Raw genomic sequence first — 26186 nt, 5'->3', positions numbered from 1 at the left:
TTCTTGCTGTTAGTTTAGACTCTCAAAACTTTGGAGGAACTCTATAGTAGCCATCTTGCATGTAGGACCGAAAATGTGAGTCTGTCTCAAAAGGCAACAAATGCATCTTTTCCTCCCAGCTAGGCAGAAATATGCTGCAGATCGTGGGCTAAATTATCTAGTACAAGGGCACTGCTACTTAAGCAGGCTGATATAATTTGGTATGGAGATCTGCAGGAACCAGAAAACTGGTGATTCCTGATGGTTTGTGGCCCACCTCTCCTCATCCCACTGCCCCGTCACCTTCCTATCTTCTCTTGAAGCTACGACTGCCATCATCCTGAGAGGCGGCAAGGCCAACTCCTTGCATGGAAGCCAGGCTGGCTGCCTCTTAGGATGATCAAGGAGGAGGAGAAGAAGGAGGCAGCTTCAAGACAAGCTAAAGAGATGATGGGGGCAGTGGGAGGGGGGTGAGTGGGCATCCTGTTTTTACCCAAACAAAATAAAGTGCCGAGGGGAAAAAAATTCAGAGCGTCTTTTCATTTTGACAAAACAGGATCCCCAAACCGAACCACAACTGAACAACGAACCAGCCACGTTCATGGGTATTCTGGTTCCTGTTTCAGTTTCTGCCCATCTCAAGTCTGATATAATTATTAGATTTTTCCCCCCTATGAGAAAACATCTTCCATTTATTCCCTCTATTGGAATTTGGAAAGTTTTTTCGCATATATGGGCCCCTCCTTAAACATATTTATGATTACACGGGCAGGGAGCTACAAAGCATTTTCCATGAGGAAGGGCTGAAACTATTGGGCAGTGACCAGTTTTGAAACAGAGGAGCATAATATGATGCACATACACAAACTCACAAAAGAAGATGAGTGCTTAGCATCATATCCAATTTCTTCACTGATTATTGCAGGTCAAGGATGATAGCAATCCTATACATAGCTACTTGGAAATAAACTCTACTAAATCAGTGGATCTATCTTCATTGGTGGAGATGAACTATTTCTAAATAGATGAGAACTCTTGGTGTAGTTTGACCACATCCAGACTATTCAGGTTAGGCAGACAAATTGAAAACCATTGTATTAAAGCTACTGGGTGCACCATGTTAACATTCATGTCTCTTCTCTTTCAGCAGGGCCAGCATCTTCTTTTACCCAGCAGCCTCAGGACCAAGTCGTGATTGCCGGGCAACCTGTGACCCTCCTATGTGCTATTCCAGAATACAATGGGATTGTGCTATGGATTAAAGATGGACTTGCGCTTGGAGTAGGACGGGATCTCTCAAGTAAGCTATCTGGACTGTTAATATCAGAATGGTTTCTTCTATGCCCCCCCTTTGACCAGATGTTGGAAACATTGGGGTTTTTTGGAATAGAGTTCACAGAATCAGTGGCAAAGTTGGCTGGGAGATTCTGGGAATTTTACTTCTGAAGAATGATGTTTCCCATCTCTAACCTTGGCCAAGAAACAATTAACCACGTCTAGCTCCTAAGAAACTGATCATAGTGATGTGCCGTGAGAAACTGAAGGCGTACATCAGCATATACTCAATACTTTGTTCTCAAAGACAAAGGTCACTACCTACAGTCTGGGAAAATTACAGAGATCTCAAAAGGAAAGGGATTGTTAAAAATTATTTCTCAGTTAGAGGTGAGGAATTTCACAGGGTGTTTTTTTCTAATGTCTTGCCCTATCATACCATGTTGACCCACTCTAATAATAATAAATGTTTATTACGGTCATTGACCAGCAAAAGATACATTTTTTTTTAAATTAGGAGACATAAAAACAATATAAAAGCATTAAAAACACTAAAAGCAGCAAAGCACTAAAAGCATCTATATACATATATACATCTTACTAGATATCTCCTACCTCCCTATCATAGGCCTTATCTATGGGCTATTACAGCTTGCATAGAATGCCAAATTTGTTATTTTAAAGCTCATATAGCCCATGTGATCATTAATTGGTGTACACCAATTTACAGATTCTATAACTGCGCTTTAGGTGGAACCTTTCCTTCACGGATTTTTATTGCAGCAGCACAGAATTTAGCAACTTTTGTCAGCATATCTGAATTAAGCCCAATATATCTGCCAGGGCATCGCCCTGTCAGCAAAAGCTGTGTGTAGTGTGCCTCTGATCTAGCCTTACTATTCTAAAATTCTTCTATTCTAAGGGAGGCCAGTACATTCCAGCTGCACTAAGATTTTTTCAGGCCAAATCCCTTAGTCAGCTCTTGTATGGGACCCACTCTAAATCAATGGAAACCTAGAAGCATGGCGTTCCATTTCTAAACATATGACAGCGCTTGAATCATGTGATATTCTTGCTCTCCTGTAACTATGGATGTAACTAGAAGTTGCACAACAAAAAGGATGAATTTCTTCTTCATTAACTGGAAGACGTAATCTAATGCAGTTACTTATGTGTTAGGCACTGGACATGGTGTTGTTTAGCATTTTCCAAGCCTGGTGTCCCCCAATTTAGGTGCTCCAGGAAAATATTTGGCATCTACTGGCACTAGGGAAATTCAGCTGTAGTAAGATACAATCACTAGAATGACTTAGTGAGCCTCCACTGGGCTTGTACACATGAGCGGGCGTGCATATTCATGCACATACACTTAGCAGCCTCCATGCGTTACAACAACATGCCACTTTGTGCAGTGCATGGAGTTACACTTTCATTCCTTAGTATTCCTGCCCATGAAAATAATAATTAACAAATCCCATACACACTTTCTCTGAGCCTCTGGAGTCTACTGTAAAATGGGAAATACTGTTCTTTGCCTCAGAGCAATGATGTGAGTACTTTTCTTATTGTACTCACGAGGGTGATCTGTGCATCAGAGAGAGACCGCTTGCTCTCTCAGAACATTGTACAAGCCGAGTTAGAGTCAAACAAATTATGCCAAAATGGAATATGGGAGTAGGGGGGAATGTCCTTCGTGAGAACATCAGAAGAATTGTGTGAGACCAGAGTGAAGGCCCATCTAGACCAGCATCCAGTTTCCAAAATGGCCAAGCAAATGCTTTTGGGAAGCCCACAAGCAGGACATCAGAGAAACAGTAGCACCCAACATATATATCACACGAACTGGTGGAGGGGGTCAAACTAGGTGACTTGGTTAGTGTGGCTTTTGAAAGAGGTGCTCCCCCATATGTGAAAAACATTTGTTTGTCACAGCACCTTATTTTCATCACCTGCATATCTTGCATTTTACATATCTATGTTTATTGTGTTTGGTCACTGAAAGACAAAAATAGATATGTTTGAGCATCTGATTTCTGAATCACTCTGAGGAAATTCTGAGGGCAGGAAATTGGGTTGATCGTTGAGAATGTCTCTAAATGGCTCATGAATGGAGCAGAAAGCAGCATCCTAACCCCCCTAAAAAAAAAAACAAATAGGTTGAGACACCTTGTCCTGTACAGTCTATGAACCATTGTTTATGTTGTCTTTTCTTAGTTTCTCTTTTTCTTAGTTGAAGTTGATTGATATGGTTAATTTGATTTCTTTACTGTTATTATTTTGTCATTTATTTAAAGTGGTATTTTTTAAATCATGTTGTGAACCACCCAGAGTGAGTGGCCTTGCAGCCAGATGAGCGGTATAGAAATTGAATAAATAAATATAAATAAATAAATCCATCTCTACTTTTTAGATCTACTTGAACCCTAGTATTCAGAGGCTTGACGCTTCCAACTGGAACTTATATTTAGCCATTATATATAATCCTTCCTTCCACTACACTGTGGTTCTCTGCCTATATTTTCAAGAATACGAACCACCCAACCACCATCCCTACTATTAAGTTCCTCTTCAATGTATATATTCCGATTTCCCAGCATGCTTCAGGCACTCTATAATTTGCCTCCCAAACTTTGGAATGGAGAATGACTAACAAGAGCTAATGCGACTGACGTATCATTCTGAATAACTTTGGCAATTAACTTTGCCAGGCCTGCTTTAGCAAGCTGGGTCTCTGCCTGCGTGTGCGATACGAGCTCAGCTAGTCATCTAATTAGCTAAATACAAACAAACCCTTCATTTGTATTTCTTGCGGTTCACGAGAGCAAATCCTGCTGTTGATAGCCTGAAAAACAAAGCGGGGGGGGGGGGCAAAAAGCAGGAGAACGTGCCAAGCTGCCTATGCTTCACAGCTCATTAATCATCGGGCCAGGAAACAATTGGGGATGCACAGAGAGGGAGGCCAAGTCTTTACCTCGTCAGCAACTTGGGAAACTCAGGAGATGAAGCCCGTAATGGTCACCCAGCCGGAGTTGCCTGTCAACATTCAGCCCCCCAAATCAATTAATCACATCCCAGTCACTTCTGCATTCACAATCCAGGTGATAATAAAAGGGGCAATTTCATGCATGAAGGTAAGTGTCTGGCAAGACTGGGGATGCCAACCATCACTTATTTTGCTCTTGCAGGTGGGAATGGAAAATGTTCAGTAGGCTCTCCCCTGTTGGGTAAAGGTATGAAAGTATTTGTGGTGAGAAGTCGCAAAAGTGTTCTTTGGTCAAAAACTGTGAATTTTGTGCAAAAGCCTTAGAGTTTGCTTACCAAATATGTGTTTTGTGCAAAATGCAAAGCTTTTTTAAAAAAAATCAAAATGCAAGGTTCATGCAAAATACAAGTTTTGCTTGCAAAATACAAGAATATCCAGTAATATTATTTGTTGACTGAAATCCTATTGGAGGGAGGGTTCACCTACTCAACAGGACTAATGTCATTGGTACTGGCAGATTCCCATGAATTAAAGACTTCCTTCTCTGGTCTTGCAGTGTGCACAGCTCATACACAATGCTCCCCAAAATTACAAAAGGAAGCCTTTAATCATCAGGAATCATGCTGACAACATCATTGCTGGTGCATAGATGGAACCCCACAAGAGGATGTCAGTCAACAAACACTGTTGTAGTAGCAGTACTGTACAGTCCAGTATGCTTGACCACATATATGATCTGCTGTCTGTGTAGAATTGTCCAAAAATGGGACTGTTAAGAAGAACGAGGCCAATCATTTTAATGATAAACAAATGTATTACTCTTGTGATATCACTGAGCCATGGTCAAGTTTGCATAGAAATTTCTTTTCCAAAGCTCTTGCTTGTGAAAAGCTCTCATGCAAATCTGTATATGGTTGTTGTGGGTTTTTCGGGCTCTTTGGCCATGTTCTGAAGGTTGTTCTTCCTAACGTTTCGCCAGTCTCTGTGGCCGGCATCTTCAGAGGACAACAACCTTCAGAACACGGCCAAAGAGCCCGAAAAACCCACAACAACCATTAGATCCCGGCCGCGAAAGCTTTTGCGAATACAAATCTGGCTCTTGCTTGTCTACCATAGGCTACCCTCGCTATTTGGTTGTGGGGGACCATCTGTCAGGAGAACATCACCTGAAGATTCTGAGAGCAGATCTACAAGATGACGCAGTTTACGAATGCCAGGCCATCCAGGCAGCCATCCGTTCCAGACCTGCCCGGCTGACAGTCCTCGGTAAGTGTGCATCTCTGCTGGGAAGATGGAGTCATTTCTTTCTTCCTTTCTTTTTTTCTAAAAAAGTTTTGTTGAGTTTCAAGTGACTGGAATGAAGTTCAGATAGTGGAGTGCTGCTTAAAAGAGAACTAAATATCTTGCTTGAGGCGAGGCTGCCTCTGAACAGCTAGTGTTGCTTGAGAAAAGATGGCCACATGGTGTCAAGTTCATGCCCCCTCTCCTTCCCTGGTAATTTTCTTGGAGGGGCAGGCAGGATTGGACGAAGTAGCACTGGACTGAAATTCTGTTTAATCCAGTTGTGTTCTGATATTTAAAAAAACCCTGTGGTTTCGTCAATATTTCCTCTGACGTCCCTTCCATTCAAATTTAAATATATGGCACCTTTTGTTAGTAGATAGTATACCGGTGCTATGAATAAAAACTAACAAACAGCTTGAAAAGTGTGAAAGCAGAAGCACACGCGAACACATAAATCAACTGGCCAAAAACAAACACCAAGCACCTTGTCATTGAAATAGCTTCAGTGGACTAAGTCCTTTGTTTTCGTATTCATAACATAGATTAGCCAAAGCCTCTTGCATAGCGATGCAAATAGCATAACTTTAGAAGTTGAATTTCCCCAAGTTAAAAAACCACCATGGACATTATCGGTTTTGCATTGAGTTATATACAGTACGTTATTATGCACTTAAGAACTACTGGATAGCTCAGTGGTTTAGGCATCTGGCTGGGAGTTCGATTCCCCACTGTGCCCTCTTGACACGGGCTGGACTCAAGGATCCAGAAGGTCCCTTCCAGCCCTGCTCTAAGATTATTGTCATTATTATTAAGAATGTCTGTGATGATATTTTAAGTTGGAGACATTTGCTGTCAAAAGTAATGCTATTTGCGCTACTCTAGTGTGACTAAATAAGAGACTATGGGCCATTAGATACCAGTGTCCTGACAAGTCATTAACCTCATGTATGTGTTGAAACTCCAAATATTCATATCTTTTAATTTTAAGCAACAGCAACTACAGCAACATGTTCCCCGTGAGGTAATGATATTGCTTCTCTTACACACACACACACACACACACACACACACACACACACACCTGTCTTATTCCTCTCACCCTCATTCAGCTCTAGCACTTGACAGAAGTATGCAAAGAGGGGGGAAATGATTGAGAAATATATCTTTGTTTACCTGGCTTGATTTAGATTTATAGTGGTTCTTGATGATTCTGGGTATATAACTCAGCTTTTACAGAAACCAGATTTATGAACAAAACATGTGTGCACACAAATATGCCTCTGAAATAACCCCCTGCAGCTACTAAAAGCCAAGATGTTATTATGATTGAAAAGTGTTTATCAGCAGAGTCTATATGAAAAAAACAGAATGGCAGCTGAAGTTCGTTCATTAGAATTCCTCTGAGTTGTTCCTCTTCTGTATAACACACACACACACACACACACACACACACACACACATACATAAGATGGGAACGTGCCAGTAAATTAAAGCTGGGGAGAGAAAGAAGCAATATAGTGCATCCATGAAAGGAACACTGTTGATTTGGTGTAAGTCAAAGATTTACATCATTGATACTGTGGGGTATCTGTTGTCTGTCTTGTCCAATATGAGGGCGTCAGTGATGTTCAGAAGAAGGAACTATTACTGGGATGGGGATCAGAAGTGAAAAACAAAAGTATGTGGGCTCCTGGTATCAGGGACAGATTGGTAGAAGGAGAAGGAAATGACTGAATAACCCCCCTCTCTTCCTAGATCTAGGGATCTCTCCCCCATATGTCCTCCCTCTTGTCTTCTCCAGTTGCTGATATTGTGAATAAAGAGGGCTTGTGATGCTTGAATGTGTTGGTGAAGGAGAATTGGTTCATTGGTCTCTGATAATGAGCATCCTGTGATGTTATAAAGCTGCTCACTCTGACCATCTTCCAGGATTTTACCCCACAGCAGTTTCTACCTGGCATCCACATGCCATTCACCAGATGTTGCTGGATGGTAACTCCCACCATCCAACCACCACTGGCTGTGCTGGCTAAGGTGGATGGGAGTTGTAGCCCCACATCATCTAAGTGGCCAAACTTTGCCCCAAAGCAATCTAGAATATTGGATGTTGGGGAGAGCTTTGCCAAGGATACAAGCCACATGTTCATGAAAGCTGACTTTTGTGGTCTGTCCCCTCTCCCAGTTTCTAACACTACCTTACAAATCTAGAAAAGTAGTTCTGGTGAGATTTTGGGATAGTAATTCAGGTGAAAATGGGAGACATGGATCCTGCTCCATGGAATTTATACATTGCAAGAGTGGCAATGTGGTGCTCTGTGTAGGCATCCTTCAGTCTCAAGAGACTATGGTAACGTGCTCTGAGGAAAGGTCTTGGAACAGCGTCTAGTGTGGCTGAGAAGGCCAATCTGAAGACAAATACAATCTGTCCCCTCCCCAGCTCCCTGGTTTTGCTGGTTTCGGGACAGCCTCTTTGCCTCGGCTTTAGATTAATGCTTTAAATTACAGGTCCCATAACCTCTGTCCATTGGTCACACTGGGTGAGGCTCATAGAAGTTTTAGTCCTAAATATCTGGAGAGCATCAGGTTGCGTATTCCAGTGTAGCATCTGAATGTCTACCCTTACATTTCTTTACTTGGAGATTGTGTCTCAGCTTGCATAGTAAGGAGAAGACGGCTGGTTCCCAATTCTACATTTAATACTGCGCCCTGTACAGAAATCATGAATCATTTCCATGTGAGTAGCCACCTGTGTTTGGAAGTCCATAATTCAAAGCCAAATCACTGTTTGGATTTACAAAACCCTTTTTGCCAGAATTAGCTGAAGCATGTGCTTATTATTCGCTGGTTCATTACATGCTGGTTTAGCCTCTGTTAGGTCATGATTTTGAGCACTTCATTATTCTTGAGGTTCATTATTTGGTCACTTCATTATCCATGCTGTTTGGCACTCGTTCCCTCTGCAAGTCCATGCTGTTTTGCTATTCAGGGCTAGATTTGAAATTCTTCCTGGGACTGATTAGTTAACTCAAATGTCATGAAGCAGATTGATCACAAATGATCAGTCCAGTCCCCCATAAGGGTAAGGTTACAAGGCATACTAAGACTGACGGAGTACTAAAGGGACAAAAAATTGGAGACTTAAGTTGATGAAAGACTGACTAAGGAAGAAATTCTCACCAAGAAATTGGTGTACGGTCTTACTGACGAGCACACTTGCTTTGATATAAATCCCACTGACTTCAAGGGGTTTCACCTAAAATTAAATACAGTCGTGCCCCACTGGACGATTACCCCTCTCTACGATGAATCCGCTTTATGTTGACATTTTTGTGATCACTTTTGCGATCGCAAAACGATGTTTTAAATGGGGTTTTTTCACTGCGCGATGATCGGTTCCCTGTTTCGGGAACCGATTTTCGCTTTACGACGATCAGCAAACAGCTGATCATTGGGTTTCAAAATGGCCGCCGGCTGAAGAAAATGGCTCCCCGCTGTTTTCTAGGACAGATTCCTCACTTTACAGGCACCGAAAATGGCTGCCACGTGGAGGATCTTCGCTGGACCAGCAGGTTTTCAGCCCATTAGAACGCATTGAACAGTTTTCAATGCGTTTCAGTGGTTTTTTTTTTATTTTGTTTGACGACGTTTTCGCTCTACAGCGATTTCGCTGAAATGAATTAACGTTGTCAAGTGAGGCACCACTGTACTCAGTTCTTCAAAAAAAAAAAAAACTTTACTCTATGGTTGTTTACAATTTGAGTATGCAGGCTACACAGCCCACACCCCCAGCAAGCTGGGTGCTCAGTTTATTGCCCTCAGAAGCATGGAGGTTTGAGTGAACCTAGAGTCAGCTACCTAGGATTGAGCAGAGTTTTGGTTGCAATATTGCAGTTTAGCCACTGTGCCACAGGGCTGCATCAGGGCAAGGAGGTGAAAGCTCTGAACTCCACATAAATTCGATACAAAACTAACATATAAACTATAATTCTCAGGTCTTTCCATCAAACGTATGAGAGATTTTCAAAATTTGGAAAACCTTTGTTTGAAAAATAAAATGAACTAAATGGCATTTTCATCACTTCATAGTCAGGTGGCAATAACTCTGTTAATTCTGCAGTAATAAGCAGCACTTATTCAGGGTAAAGGGAAATATATTTTTGTTATTGTTTATAAAGGGAAAATGCTGATAGTTACTCCCCTGTCCTCAAATCCTTCTAGTCAGGGTTGTGTTTCACTCAAACCTTGTTTGTGCAGGTTTGATTTATCTGTGAGGAAATAAACCTTGTTTGTGCCACCCACCAGCAGCTCTGAATGAGATGGATATAGTGAATTACGTTCACCAGCTGAGGCCAATTGGTCGGGATGATTTACCTGAGATCCTGAAACTGTTGGTTAGGTTATTGGACATAACCCCTGGGTTTAGTTTCTGCTGCAGCAATTCCTTAGGCCTAGTGGTCACTAGTGCCCAATACCTCACAATGCAGCCATGAACAATCTTCACTTTTTGGCAGTCTACACTTTGAAAGATGGCACCCTTCCTGGAAGATGAAGGAACATCTTCCACTTGGAATCTTGGAATTTGTGCTTGTAGTCTGTAGTCTCTGGAGTTTTTATGCTTGGATTTGTTTAGTTATTGTTAGGAGCAGGAACATTCAGAATTTTCCCACTGAAGGTCACTTTTTTGTTGTTGTTTAGTTGTTTAGTCATGTCCGACTCTTTGTTTTGTTTTGTTTTGTGCTTTTTATTTTTTTATAAGGGATAACAGAAAGGAAAAGGGAATTGGGATTGATGAGGAAGAGGGGAGACAATAACATACTTTCATCCATTCTATACCTATTGCCATATCCAGATTTTAAATTATTCTATTTACTCTTTTCTGCCTTCTAGATTCAGTTCTCCTTTCAATATGTACTGTTCACAAGCTGCCTGTTGATTCTGTCCACTTGTTAAATAGATCCCATCTTTCTGTTGCCTTTTGCAAGGGATAGTCCTTCATGACTTCTGATAAAATGTCCATTTCGGCTATTTCCCGAATCTTTTCAATAAGATCTTCTTGTTTCGGTACCGTTGATCTTTTCCAATTTTTAGCATATAAAATTCTATGTCCGACTCTTTGTGACCCCATGGACCAGAGCATGCCAGGCCCTCCTGTCTTCTACTGCCTCCCGGATTTGGGTCAAATTGATGTTGATAGCTTCGATGACACCACTATTTGGATGCAAAATAATCAGTTTTCAGCAGCATGTTCCATATGAAGAAATGCTAAAGCACTCATGTCTTTTTAGGGTAGGATAACGTTGTAGGACAAAGGGACGTGGTGGTGCTGAAGGTTAAACCACAGAAGCCTGTGCTGCAGGGTCCGAAGACCCAGCCGTCATAAGATTGAATCAACGCGACGAAGTGAGCTCCCGTCGCTTGTCCCAGCTCCCACCAACCTAGCAGTTCGAAAGCATGCAAATGTGAGTAGATAAATAGGTACCACCTTGGTGGGAAGGTCACACCCTTCCATGTCTAGTCGTGCTGGCCACGTGACTACGGAAACTGTCTTTGGACAAAACACTCGCTCTATGGGTTGGAAACGGAGATGAGCACCGCCCCCTAGAGTCAAACACGACTGGACAAAAATTGTCAAGGGGAACCTTTACCTTAACGCTGGAGGACATGTTGCCTTCCTGATTTTTTGTACATGGCATGCACTGCTCTGTCCTCTAAGATTGTAGTTCCCAACCTTGGGTAACCCAGGTGTTCTTGGACAGCAATTCCCATGAGCCTTCACCCCCAGTTGTGCTGGCTGGGCTTTCTGGGATTTGCAATCCAAGAACACTTGGGTTTTCTAAGGTTGGAAACCACTGCTGTAAGAGAAAAGAATGCTAAGCGGGGAAAGAAGGAATGGTTTGGAAGGGGGCTGGCCTCACAGTCCCCCATAACTCCTATGGGAGGCAAGTCCCTTTGTCTGTCTAATTACAAGAGCTCAGCGGGGTTTAGGCAACTAGCTAGCTATTTATTTATTTATTTATTTATTTTATTTCTATCCCGCCTATCTGATCATATTAGACCACTCTAGGCGGCTTACAGTAAAAACAACAATGTAATTTTAAGACTTTACAGCAGAAACGTAAATAAAAAATAAAGAACAGAATAAGAAAAAAAAAAGATCGTCAAGGGTTTTCTGTTGGGAAGGCCCGCCTATACATCAATGTTTTTAGTTGTTTCTTAAAAATGCCCAGCGAGGGAGCCGCGCGAATCTCAGGGGGCAAGTTGTTCCAAAAAGCTGCACCCAGTAGCTACGGGACCAGAAGTAGGAAATTCAGTCCCTGACTGTGCCTTCTCGACAAGGGCCAGATTCGATGATCGATAGGGTCCCTTCCAGCTCTGCAGTTCTAAGAATAAAGGGTCCGAGCTAAATGGAACTTTTGTTGTGAGTCCCTCAAATATCAGTAGCTAAAGGACAAAAATCAGGCCTCTTTACAAAACATGATTCCAGACTCCAACAGTCTCTGCATGTTTTTCATTGAGGTAAAAATATCTGAGGAATTCCAGGCAGACTAAAAAAAAAAAAAGTTCTAAACATAGAAAATGTCCTCATGGGGGCTGTGCACATCCCCATTTTATGTCCTCATAACAGAGCCAGTGGTGCCATTTAGCAGAATGAGGTGGTCATCTCAGGTGACACAGAGAGAGAAACAAAGTAAGGACTGGAGAGCTGTATCCCGACAAACTGCCTTTTGTTCCTTAAGCTAGCCTTGTTGCCTTCAGCTCTGGTGAGGGATGCTTTTCCATTGCTGGTGTTGACAAAAGATTTAATTACTGTTCCAGTTAGCTCTTGTAAATCAAAGGATAGAAGGCCTCTCTTTCTCTCTCTCTCTTTTTTAAAGGCTTCAGCAGTAAAATGTCAAACTGGCTATATAGGCTCACTGAGTATTAGCACCCGGCTAGGGTTTGGAAATTTGATTCCCCACTTTGACTCCCTGTGTGGGCTTGGACAATCTGCAAGGTCCCAGGTCTTCCCAGAAGAAAGGACTGGTAAACCACTTCAGAGTACTTTATATATAGAAACCCCTGAGAAGGGTCAGAAGAACCAACAGGACAGCATAGAGTGGTCGCAATGACCAGATTGGCGGGGTACAAATAAAATAAATAAATAAATACTGTTATTAATATTATAGTAAAATGTCTTGGACTAGCCAGACTCTGAATGCAGATAGGCAGTCAAATTGAGCTGAGAGTCCTGTTTGGTAGTCCAAGAAATCAAGACTGGTGTGGATGGGAAGACACTGAGTAAGACCTAGTTAATCTTAAGGAACTAATAAAGCAAATAAAGGGTGGTAGGACGTTTTTGAAGGTCATTAGGTCTTAGGGTCACCCTAAATCGGAGGCATTTTGTTAGTACAGCATAACTGCATCAGCAATAGTAACAAGACCAAAGACAATGATCTCCACTAGAGATGGGCACAAACCGAACTAGGAACCTCAAAAGACATGTGAACTGGGCTGATTCGTCCCTCGGTTTGTGGATCCCGTTTTGCCACAATTAAATGAAGAGGTTGTCGCTTTATTTCACTTTGGCCAAACGGATGCCCTGCGACCTGACCATGGCCCCTGTTGCCTCCCTACTTCCACCTCCCACTTCCTCTGCTGCCACGGCCATCTTCAGCTTCCCATCCAGGCGCCAGGCTGCTGTCTCTTAAAACGGTGGCAGCAGAGGATGAAGAAGAAGAGGAGGCAGCAGGACGAGGTAGGGGACCAACAGGGGCAGTGGGAAAGGTGCGGGCGGGTGGGAGGCAGAGGGAATGAAGATGTTAGGATCCCCTCCCCCAAAGATAAACTGGCTCATTTTTTTCTAGGGTTCAGGAGTGGTTTGTGGTCTGTGACCGACCTCTAGTCTCCACCAGGTTTGTCCTAAATAAAACTTTGCAAGCAAATGTCCACCTTAGTATGTGTCATCACCTTAACATGTGTCAATTTTCTCATTGACACAAAATTCAACCATCTTTTTTGACCCATAGGAAGAAAAATTTCAGTGAGACCAGTATAACTGCTTACACAATTTCTCTTTATCCATTTCCACAAAATGGTTTAGGATTGCTTTGTTACAGCACCATATCCATCACTGTGGTCAAGAACAAGGAAATTTGGCTTGTTCCAAATGAAAACACACACCCCTACACCCATCATCCTTTATTAAGTTCTTGGGACACTCATGACAGCTACAGGCGTTATTTTGTCACAGTGAGGTAATCTCAGTTGTTGTTCTCACAGATCAATGGGTTTCCTACTACTACAGTTGTATACTCCACCCACCAGCCTGAATCCCTCTCTTCTTTACGTGATCACTTATCCACAAATGAAAGAGTGGCAGGCCGAGAGCTTTTGATTTTGCTGGACTCTGTCAATTTTCTTTCAACTCTTTTCAGCCGTTTGAGTTGCCCTTCGCACGCATAAACAAACCAGAAGATGGAATTACTTCAGGGACCGTTACCCAAGGAAGTCTAACTGTGTAAAAAAAAAAAAAAAAAGGCCTTTTCCCCCCCTTGTTTAAAATCTTGGATTGAGATTTATATCTCTGTAGAGAGTGACAGATGGATATAGTTAGCAATTGGAGCCAACGACTGTGTTCTGCTGCATCTGGCAGAATAATTTTAGTATAGAAGCAATCAAAAGACACTCAATTCCATTATACATCCTCTTTTTTTCTCCCATTCCCCACCCCCACCCCCATCTGTAGGCATGCCCACAGAAGATGTCCAGTCTCATTGGGCTATTTAGGATCTGCATTTCTTTTCCCCATTTTGCTTTTTTTTTCCCCCACAAACTTTTTTCTCTCTTGAAAACCCTGCTGTCCCCAGGCCTACCATGGGCAAGGCTTGGTTACCACCACACAGGAGAGCAGTCTATATGATAAACACAAACTGTATTCCAGAACTATATACAGCAGACCAGTTGAGTTCATTGCCTCTTAGATTCTTAGAACTGCAGGGGCCCCATAGGTCATTGAGTCCAGTTCCTATCAAGGAGGCCCAGTGGGGCATTGAATTCCATATCCTCAACTTCTCAACATCCTGGTTCTATTCAAGTCCGAATCTTTCTCCTTGTTCCTTCTTGCACTCTTCCTTAGAAGGCAGGTCTCGCCTAAGCTGCTATACCCTCTTGATTTGGCTGTCTCCTCCAGGGTCGTGTAGAAGTGCAAGGCTGGTGTATCCAGAATAGTAGAGGACCTCTGAGCACTATCCTCCCCACACCATTTTAAGCAATACTTGTATTGCTGCTTTTAAATTCTCCAATTTTCCGGTAGAGTTTTAGGAATTTAAAAAGTAGGAATTAAAAAAGAATGCAAACTTTAGCAAACAATTACCAGAAAGACAACAGTTGATGGCAGCAATTACAAGTATCACAGAGAAGATAACCTAGATGACTAAGAACGCAGAGCCCTTGACAGATAGAAATTATTGGACACTGCTGATGGTTCTTTCCATCAAGACCCATGTTGCACAGGTGGACTATTTATTAAGTCTGCAATAATTTATGTATATGATAAAGAAGTGCTTCATGATTTCGTGTGTTTCTCATCGCCTTAACATGTGTCAGTTTTCTCATTAACACAAGACTCAACAGTGTTTTTTGACCCTATTTCCAGGCCACTGCGTTTTCGAGCTTCGCAACCAGCACCTGCTCCAAAAGGAAAGTTATGCTTAATGCTGCAGATACCACATAATCAAGAGGCAACCAGCCTATTATTTAGAGCAATTTGCACCCTTGCTTCAGAGCTACTTTTTACACTCCCAGAAAATAAATATGCACCCCTTTCACTGACATCCCCAAATTTCCACGCCATTAGTTTTCAGTTGCACCATTTCCTTTAGGTTTCTACCTCAGTGAGCTGAGACATGTCTAACCGTAATGAGATGGTGGTTATTTTTTCAAAATTCAATGAGCACGTAAAGGCGATTAACAAAAGACACAGAGTCACTAATAGTCAAGAATGTTACCTGAAGAGTCTTCGTCCTCATGGCTGATGCAGAACATTACAACTTTCATGTTGATGTATAGTGCACTCCAAGGGGCTTTATTGCATGGGCTTGTCCAAAGAGAGGGCCATTAACAGGCTTGCAGGAAAGCAATAAAACAACAAGATGAGAGCGAGTAATGGAACTTAGGTGGGGGGGAAATAGTAGTGATGCCAATGGCCAGAGGCAAGCAATGTCAGAGAGGGTGTGCAGATTGTGGAATCAGGAAGGAGGAAATTGTCTGTCTTCATGCTGCTGGTGGTGACACCAAGGTCTAAGTTACGTGTAGCGATTGGTAATGAGACCAGCCATCTCTTCCAATGACAGTGATTTTTCTTTATTTACAGAGGCTCTGGTTGCATTTACAGAAGGCAGTGACACTGCTGTGGATGTTTCTAGGGGATATAGCTCAGTTAAAGTGTATCCAGGACTGGTATAAAACTAGGCTACCATACAAAGAACCAGCAGCTATGTACATACATATTTTATGCTTCTGTGTGCAAGCAATAAAGAATGGGGTTGTGTCCAAAAGCTTGACGTGCAGGACTTGGAAGCTTGAAACAATTTTCTCCTTAGGTAAAGGTAAAGGTTCCCCTTGACAATTTGTCGAGTTGTGTCTGACCCTAGGGGGCAGTGCTCATCTCCGTTTCCAACCCACAGAGCTAGTGTTTGTCCGAAGACAATCTTCCGTGGTCATGTGGCCAGCACGACTAGACACAGAACGTCATTACCTTCCCACCATGCTGGTACCCGTTTATCTACTTGCATTTTGCATGCTTTCGAACCGCTAGGTTGGCGGGAGCTGGGACAAGCGACGGGGGCTCACTCCGTCACGTGGATTCGATTTTATGACTGCAGGTCTTCTGACCTTGCAGCACAGAGGCTTCTGCAGTTTAACCCACAGCACCACCACGTCCCAGTAGCATATTTAGGTATGTGATTAAACCTTTGCTCTAGAAATCGATGTGATTTGAAAATTCTACACTTTGTCATTTATAAGAAAGCTTGGCACAATTGTTTCCCTTTTAAAGCAAAACAGAGAATCGGTGAAAGTCTCCAGATGTTTATCCTAACCTATAAATATGAAGGTAGTCAAAGATGTCCTCTTGCAAGCAATTGCATTAAGTGATCTAAGTGTTCCCTATCCATGTTCACAGCAGTGTGCAAATTACAGGGGTGCACTCCTGGAATGCACATGCTCTTACTGCACCTTAGCTGTTGTTTTTAGAAGTCCAAGCTTCTAAGAGCCAGTCGGGTTTTAACTCACTATTTTCAAGTGTTTGAAATTACCTCGACTTACCTCTATTTCCCTTATTAATTAGCCACCAGTATCCTACTGGATTTTACTCTGGAGTAAGTGAAATTGAGTAAGCTGCAGGAAAGCCATGCACCTAATTATCAAGATACTAGTAACATACTTGAAACAGTTGCTTTACTCCAACTTCAGACAAGGCTAGACCTACAAGAATAGTTCAAGGGGATGGGATTCCCAAACCAGGTAACTTGCGTGTGCAAATTCTACACATCTTGTAAGAGTAATTAGTCTTAAATTAAACATGTGACTTAGTACATGGGGCCCAGGCAGAAAATGGTTGTGCACATTTTTATTTCAGAGGGAATGACTTCAGAGATGCCTAAACAAATTGCAGTTATCCAGTAGGAATAAAATGAACATGAAGGAGAGTGACATTGTGGTGGTGACACATTCCACCCTCAGTGTACAAGTAATCACTACAGCAGTGAAAAATTTTAATATGGTATATCTGTGGAGAGGTACCTGCACTTGAATAAATGTGGGTGCCAGTGCTCTTTTTAAAAATAAATAGGGTGAAACCTGAATCCATGACTCTTTATCCATCGCTCATTTTCTTTTTATATCTATTGACTATCTGTAGCATGGGTGCGGTTCAAGTGCCAGAAACCCCCATGGTAGACGAATGTGCGTCTTCAAATGCCATCCTCTAAAGTAGTGATTTCCCAACTAGTGGTGAAGGCTTAGTCTAAGAACATCTGGGGATCCAAGGTGTGATCCCCACCTTGTAGAAATCAAGAAATGCCCTGTCTTGATTTCTATAGTCAGGCTGCTTCAAACTAAGGTTCGAATGGCACAAGTTGTTTAAACCACTGGAGACCTATATCCCGTAAATATGCCGCAACCTTGTGGTTGTACAAGATGTGGTTGTACACTCCCCAAATAATAGCCTTTTTTTCAGAATGCCTCTATTCAGGCAGAATGGAATAACCAAGGAAAGAGAGAATGGAGTGGAATCTCTTATCCTGGGAGAGATTGTTGCTGCCTGCATGCCTGAAAAGGACTATTTTCCACTGCAATATTTTATTGCAGCTCTTCTTCTTTCCCCCTTGAAGCTCCCTTTTCATCTTCTTTGTTAATACCTTCTGAAAATGTTTCTCACTCACAATACCACAAATATGATTTTGCATTATTCCCATTGCCAAGATGTGAGCTGCCTGATTCCACATGCCCAGCTGTTAACTGTATACATGGCTGCTTAGCGAGAAATCCCCAAATGCTAAGTCGTTTTTTAAATTTTTAAAAAAATTATTTTTGGAAGCAATGCCACTCATGTCTGACAACAGCTTGACAGGTCTGATGCTGCCTTCTTTCACCCTTCTCAAATGAGTAGAGAGAGAATATTTTAATTAAATATTGAAAGGATGTGTCACATTGGTTTTAGGTTTACACTGCTAAATGTGGTGGAAAAAGATCATTCCATAAGCCTTTGAAAGTCCAAATGTTCACACACCTAAGACGCCAAGGATCGCTTCCCTCACTTCTGGAGACAGGAGTTTTGTTCCTGAGAAACGGAAATGGATATGCTCAGGGAAGCCATGCTATTGTACGGCCCCTGTTTCTGTGTCCTAAGTATGGGATCATGTACAACTCTGTTTTTCAGGGTGCTTTCATCATTCTAATCAGCAGGTTCCAATTTCGTTGCCATTCAGGGCAAAGATTTTGACCTGTAAAGCAGTGGTCCCAAAACTTGGGCCTCCAGATGTTCTTGGACTTCAACTCCCAGAAATCATGGCCAGCAGAGGTTGCGGTGAAGGCTTCTGGGAGTTGTAGTCCAAGAACATCTGGAGGCCCAAGGTTGGGGACCACTGCTGTAAAGTTCCAAATGAATGGTTCTCAGCTAGGTGCCTGGTGGCCACAATCCCACAAGGTGGGAAGTATCCAGGTTTTGCTCTGCAGTTTAGAGGAGCTGTCCAATGTACTGAAATGTATCCCCGGGATATCTCCCAGCAGTCATGCTGTGAAAGAACTAGGATCCTACTATGACAGAAACTAAAAACCCACTTTTTCCTGAGAAGGATTCTTCTTATTATCATTGTTGCTGCATTATTGTTGCACACACATATAGATGTTGCGTGATAGCCCAATTCAGCATCCCATTAGCACGCTCAAAAATTTCGATTATCTGAACAGAGAATGCCTAGTTGCAGCCCTTTTTTTAATTGGAAGGAATGTAGGTATCCATGGCTCTAATATGGATGTTGAAAATACCACTCACACTTGTTGAAAAACAGCCCTTACAAATGCTTTGTGTCTGGGTGAGAAGTGGTTAACTGATTAAAAAAAGGAGTCAGCTTCTTGGATCTTCTCTTGCATTGTGTCACTTTGTGAATGGCAGTGAGGTTACCCTGTAGACCATCTTGACAGTTGTCATTGGTGTTACCAACATTCAGGGTGCCCTTTACTTTTCCTGCTGGCAACATGTGCACAATATTGTGCAGCAATATCATTTCCTGGCTTTTTGAATCTTGGGAACAGAAGCACATTATCTTACATTCTTAAATCAGAGGCTTTTTGAATCATTGAATTTAACATTTGCAGGATGAGAATTCCCATCCCTCAGCTTTTCAGACTGATCCATTGTATTACGACACCTTCCTTAGGGCATATCCTTCCAAGATAAAATTTTCTTTGCATCCAATATTTTCAGGAAAAGTCTCTTCACTAGCAGATCTGTGCTGTTCGATGATGATGATTATTTTCTCTGTGTTTGGTTTTCATGATTGTATCTTTAAATTTTAATTTGATTTCATTATGAATCATCATCATCATCAGAGCTGAAAGGGACCCTGTGGGTCATTGAGTCCAGCCCCTATCAAGGAGGCACAGTCAGGAATTGAACACCTAACCTCTGGCTCCATGGTGAGAGACCTAAACCACTGAGCTACCCAGCATATGATGCCTCAGAACCAATGTGGTTTACAAGTACCATCTGCATATTAATGGATGGAGAGAGGAAGGCAAAACAGGTGATCTCAAAGTCAAAAGTACACATTCACATTTATATATACAAGCACACATGCATCTCTCTGTGTGTGCATGCCCATGTGCACGCACAGATGTGCAGATACACACACATACACACTCAAGATCTGATTAGGTATTTTTTAGCCATCAGCTGAGCATTAGGGGGCATCACTTGTTTAAACCAGCCTTTCCCCACCCCATTCAGCCTGGCTAATCACAGAAAAACAGCAAAGCAGCATGAGATTATGAGAAGGATTTGCAGGGGGGGGGAAGCATAAACTCAAATTTAACCTACCCTCTATTCTCTCTTGCCCTCCTGCTGAACAGATTTCTAGAAGACTAATTAGAAACAAAGAACAGGAGACCCCTCAGCACCCATTTCACCATTTTTCAGTTCTTTCCCTTGCGACTAAAGACAGCAATGATGATGATGATAAATCACAGAGTACAGAAATTCAAGCCTCCTCTCCACCCAAAGCCTCTCACTTCTTTTGTGTAATGTGAAAATAACACTGTTTTCTAGCTTCTGGAACTGATGGTTACCCTCTGGTAGTTAATCTGATATTTATTAAACATGCTTGGAGGACAGAATGGAATCATGCTAATATATGAGTGTGTGTGGAGTCAGTGTATGTGCTAGATATGCAGCAATTGTATGTATGTGCATGTATGTATTAGGAGTGCGTATGCGTAGGTGTGTTGCCATGTGTACATATTTTGTTTCTCTTCCTCCTGGCAACACACACTGGGCTTCAAGGCCAAAATACTTGTGTACCCCTGGTGTACCTAATAATTACTGCAAATCTTTGCAGGTACACCTGAAAAACCATTCCCCAACCCCCATGTGGACTCCAAAGGTGCCTTCATTGCTTTTGCTTATGTGGTGTCCATTAGACCCATGGTTCCCAGCCTTAGGTCACCAGATGTTTGTGGACTAAAACTCCCAGAAGCTTTCACCACTAGCTGTACCGGCCAGGATTTCTGGGAGGTGTAGTCCCAAGAACATCTGGGGACCCAAGATTGTGAACAATTGCATTAGACCATTACCTCCATCCAAAATAGACCATGAACCCATGCACATATATAGCAACATAAATAAGCCCCTAAAGGCAAAAGCAATTCAAGCATTTCCCCCAACTCCCTCCTATACATGTAGATACATTTAGCAAGCAAAGCTGAAGAGGGAAATCTCTCGGAATCCACTAGAGGCTTCCTTGCTACCTGGTACATTTTTTTAAGCAAATGCAAGAGCTTGCTAATTTATGATCTGTTTAACCATGTTGAAGTATTAATTAAATAAAGCACGAGGCTGATTAGGACTTGGCGAGGGAGATATGGTAGGGGGGAACAACAACCCAACAGCTTCCATACAAAATTGCAAAGCAAACACTTCGGTTGTAACCAGTGTAGGTTTCCCTCCAGTCTTCCATCAAAGCATAAAGCAGGGAGGGCAAAAATGAGAGATGATATAGCCAACAGATGTGTGTTGTTAAAATATGCATCTGCCAGCCGTGCAGTTTAAGGAGCCAAAGGGCCACCTTGTAGATCTTGCTACACTCATGGGACCGTGAGTGAATTCCAGGCCCCGCCAGGCAAGCTGGGGGTTGCAGACATGTTAATTAGTGTGGAGTTTCCAGATTTCAGATGCAACCAGGCGAATCGAAACTTTGAACAGAGCAGTTGCTTTGCCATAAGGGAGAGAAGGGAGGGTGAAGGGCTCAGGGAGGGAGAAGGAGAGGAATCTCCTTTTGCTCTGATAACATGGCATAGACCTTTAGAAGTGCTAGTCGGTGGCAGATTTCTGGATCCAACACTTGAGGTCCAACTGGGTCTCTTTCCAAAGGAGTTTACGGTTTGGGGGAAGCAGTGTTGGATATTAGTCATTCCTGGCATTTCAATAAACCCTGCGAATATATCACAGCAGACACCCTTAAAGGTCGTTCAGAAGAAAGGGTGATTAATGTGGGATATGTAACCTCCCACCTCCTGCAGCGGGATCTATTGCAGTCTGGGAACCTGGGTCAGGAGGAGTCAGGAATCCCACCTTACTTCTGATCCTGACCCACAATGAGTGAATCCCAGTCTGTCCTATAGACAGTCCATTCTTTCTGTCGTATAGACCAGTGGTCCCCAATCTTGGGTCCCCAGGTGTTCTTGGACTTCAACTCCCAGAAACCCTGGCCAGCGCAGATGGTGGTGAAGGTTTGTGGGACTTGTAGTCCAAGAACATCTGGAGGTCCAAGGTTGGGGACCACTGCTATAGACAGTCTGTTCTTGGCTGGAAAATGACCAGCTGACCTGCCCCAGCTGCCAGCCACGCATGGGCCAGCCCCACTGCATCTCCCATGCCAGCAATGGAACCTTGAGAATGGTGGTGCCAAAATGTGGGCCACAGCAGCACTGTCAAGTGCCCCTAGGGAACTCACCAACAATCAGTTTGCACCAACAATCAGTTTGCACCAACTGGCAGTGTGACCTCTTTAATCATGACGCTACCCCATGATATAGGTCTTGTGGGCACCAAGTGAGGGATAAGCAAACATTTCCTACCCGCCATTTGTTCAATACGCCAACCAGATAGACCCAACATTCCTGTCTAGTCCTGAAGCGATCAGCTGGTTTTGCACTGGAGCCACAGGTCAAGGAGGTGGGCTGAGCAGCTCAAAAAAAAAGGGCCACGACGAGGCAGGGCTAGCTTATATAAAGCATGAAACCCCCTGACCTCTGCCTGCCCACATGGTCAATGCCAGCAGGCATCCCCTGGGTCTTCCATCTCCTGTGGGATAGGGGTGGGGCAAAGAATCCCCACCCCCACAGCGAGTGCATATCTGCAGAGCCTGGAAACCCCACATTTCTGATAGCTGAGTCTATCTATGGGGGAATATTCCATCTAGGAGTGCTAAGATGTAGGCCAGAAGACTGAGAGTCAGGACCCCGGGCAGCTTCCTGTGAACTGAGAGTTAGGATTAAGCCGGGTAAGGAGACATGTTGGATAGCTAGATGGGTCATTCCACCAAATATCAAGCATTTAATGTGCTTAAAAACAGAACTATGGAATGTAAAACCCTCCAGAAATGTTCAGTCTAAAATCCTATCAGCTTTTCCTACCATAGCCATTGTGGGAATCACCACTGAAAAAAACAGCTGTCTTGTCTATCCTAGCTTGATAGTATTCTACAGAGTGAGTTTCATCAGAGTTCAAGAACAAGTAAAATTGGGCATTTCACCTCCATTAAAGCTTCTAGCAGGGTTATCTCACTGGAGACGCCACATGAATGATTCATAGAGGTGGTTAATTTCAGGGGCAGGATCTGTTCTCAATCATCCCAGAGTGCAGGACACATAATAATGAGCTCAAGCTACAGGATGCCAGATTTCAGCTAAATATCAGGGGAAACGTCATAACTGTTAGGGCAGTACGACAATGGATCCAATCACTGAAGGAGGTGGTGAGCACTTCAACGCTGGAAGCATTCAAGAGAAAATTGAACCACCATCTATCAGATCTGTTTTGATTTTGATTCCTGCCTTGAGCAGGGGGTTGAACTCAATAGCCTGATAGTCCCCTTCCAACTCAATTATTCTATAATGTTATGAACTTTGGAGTCTGTTGAGGGGATGCAGTCAGAATCTTGGCCCATGACATTGATGGAGCAAGATAACACAAAACAGAGGACTTTGATGGCTTCCCAGTGTTGCACACTGGAATGCAGTATAAGTGAGGGTTATAATTAATCATCATCAACAACATTAGGCAGAAACCCTGATCTCCTGCCTTCTGTCAATGCCTTAGAAAATTCATTATGTTGTTACTTGTGACCATGGATTATATTTGACAGCATGAGACTCTACAAGAATCAGATTTCACTGAATGGAAGCGTTGCATCAAGGTGACGGCTGTACGCAAGGAGAATAATCTTCCTTCCAATTTTCTGGTGGCTGTTAAGAATCAGCTCTCTTTAAAGCCATTCCTCTGTGGTTGCCTCAGCCAAAATTCACACCTCTCAGTCTTTGTAGTTGTTCAAGGACATTTTTCACCTTCTGTGTGTGTTGCATTAACTCTTTTTTCCTAGGAGCCAAAAAAGACATTAAGTCATGAATGTGCCAAAGCAATCAAGAAATAGAAAGTGACCCTATTTGGCAAAAATCCTGCAGAGTTCCAGCCTTGATAAATAACTCTCCTGTTCAAAAGGTTTCTTGGAGAGGCCATTAGCGGTCTGTTCCCACCAGTTTTGTCCATTTCTACCTGTTATCACAGGGCTTTGCATTATGCTCTGCCTCCTCATTTTGACTTTATAGGAGCTGTCATAGGCTTTCCTCATCCAGACTCCATGACAAAGTAATACAGCAGGTTGAGCAGTTTCGGTAGGCTTGAGGGAGAAATTCTTGCCCATCAGAACTCAACACAGATCAATGGCTGGAAACAGCCATTACAACTGGGATGCACCCAGACAGGGACTTCCATTTTCTATATTGTGGGTGAGTAGGGTTTTTTTTTTTTTGGAGGGGTGTATCTTGGAGAATCTTCCAAACCCACTAGGATGGATGTTTCTGGAGTTAGATTCATTTGGAGGGGGGGGCCACAAAAATGCTCTGGAGAAGCTGCATCTTCCTTACATTTCTAGCAGAAATTGTTCTCTCCTGAATGGTCACCACTGCATTTCTCCTGTTCTCAAAATCCTGAAACGGAGGGTCATCCGATGGAATCAGCTGTTGCTTGTGCGTTCAAAACAGATGAAAGCATGTGCTTCTCCACACGGCACATTATTCATTTAGGGAACCCATTTCTGCATGACATGGTGATGGCCACTAGTTTAGATGTTTTCTGAAAGGACTTAGTCCAATTAGTAGAGGCAGTTATGACAGTAATAGGGGCATAAATCCCCCTCTGGTGTTTTTCTCACATGCAAGAGCAGAAGTGCATTCTTATTTTCTACGAACTTGCAGGATGGCAAGACCTTTTCTGCAGGTTTTGACAGGAATTCTTGCAAATGTGATGATCACTTTTGTGCAATTGTACAAAATAAGGATAGCTGCTGCCTTATCACATAGAGTTTTAAAAATACGAGACATTTGATGGGTTATGTTATGGTTGTATTTTAACTGTATTTGACTATTGGAATGCACTCTGGTATACAGCGCAATATAAATCTTGTTGTTGTTGTTTGTATCTTTGGATAAATCAGCCAGTCCTTCTGTGCTTTCTTGGGGTCTATGTCTGTGTGTGCAGCTGCATGATTAGCTTCAGAAAGAGAAAAGCCACTGCAAAAAGAACAAGTCTGCAAATATTTATTGTATTCCTACTAAGTAGTGATTAGAGCTGATCATGATCTTCGTCAGACAGTGCAGACATCTGAATTACGTCACAGAGGCAAGTTTTGGAGGGCACTGCGGCCTTCCTGTCTTGTGGGCTTCTTTAAGAGGTTGTTTGGAGTTTGGGTGTTTGGTGCCAGCATCATCCAGATGCCACCCAATGCTATCTCTCTTTTCTGTCTAAATCTGAAGAAGCTGTTGACGCACTAGATCAGTGTCAACAATGGACTGGATAAACTGAAACTCAATCCAGACAAGACAGTCAAAAGGCAGATCAGTGAACAAGGGTACAGCCTGTTCTTGATGAGAATGCACTCCCTCTGAAAACACAAGTGCAGAGCGTGGGGTTGCTCCCGGATTGATCTCTGAGCCTGGATGCCCAGGGCTTGACAATGGCCAGGAGTGTATTTGCATTACAACTAGTGCGCCAGCTGCGCTCATTGCTGGAGAGGTCTGATCTGGCCACAGTGACACATGCCTTAGTTACATCCCAGCTGGATTATTGTCATGTGCTCTACACGGGGCTGCCTCTAGAAGGTCCAATGCCAGCAGGTCCAAATCATGGCACCCAGATTGCTAACTAGGGCTGGTCACAGGGATCATAACCCTCCCTTCCAGCAATTCCACTGGGCGTTGATCCCGTTCAGGCCACAGTTCAAAGTGTTGGTTCTAACCTGCAAAGTCCTAAACAATTCAGGTCCAAGTTATCTGAAGGACCACCTCTCCCTTTTTCAGGAGGGAGAGGGGCCTTTCTCTCAGTCCCACCACTTTCACAGGTGTGTTTGGTTGGTGACAAGGAAGCAGGCCTTCCTTCTCTTTGGCTCCTCTCAGACTTTGTAACGCCCTCCTAAAGGACGCCAGTCTGGCCCCTTCTCTGCTATCCTCCCATAATGAGGTGAACATCTTTCTCTTCGGGCAAGCTTTCCCTTTGTGACCGGCTGCCTGAACTGAAGTGTTTTAAATGGATTGTTGTGGGTTACTGCATTGCTTTTGTCTGCTGTTGTTTTGTTTTTGTGTCTCGTGTGATATTTGTTTGATTCCTTGTAGTATTTGTATACTTACTATTTTT

The 26186-nt window shown here is 42.9% G+C and overlaps 1 protein-coding gene across 6 annotated transcripts in view; it reads left to right on the top strand.

Moving 5' to 3' along the window:
- The window catches only part of KIRREL3 (kirre like nephrin family adhesion molecule 3), an 846407-nt gene that overhangs the window by 516066 nt on the left and 304155 nt on the right, over positions 1 to 26186 (top strand). For 3 of the 6 annotated variants that reach the window (XM_078379823.1, XM_072978974.2, XM_072978972.2), the window contains exons 3-4: positions 1130 to 1279; positions 5354 to 5503. In XM_078379823.1, coding sequence (XP_078235949.1) covers positions 1130 to 1279; positions 5354 to 5503 — 300 coding nt within the window. Of the gene's footprint in view, positions 1 to 1126; positions 1280 to 5353; positions 5504 to 26186 lie in introns of all 6 variants that reach the window. The other 3 variants (XM_078379822.1, XM_072978973.2, XM_072978971.2) reach the window with 1 other exon arrangement.

Source organism: Pogona vitticeps, chromosome 8 (genome assembly GCF_051106095.1).
Source record: "Pogona vitticeps strain Pit_001003342236 chromosome 8, PviZW2.1, whole genome shotgun sequence".
Lineage (NCBI taxonomy): Eukaryota > Metazoa > Chordata > Lepidosauria > Squamata > Agamidae > Pogona > Pogona vitticeps.
The sequence above is the reverse complement of the archived record's forward strand: the minus strand, read 5'-3'. Positions and strand labels throughout refer to the sequence as shown.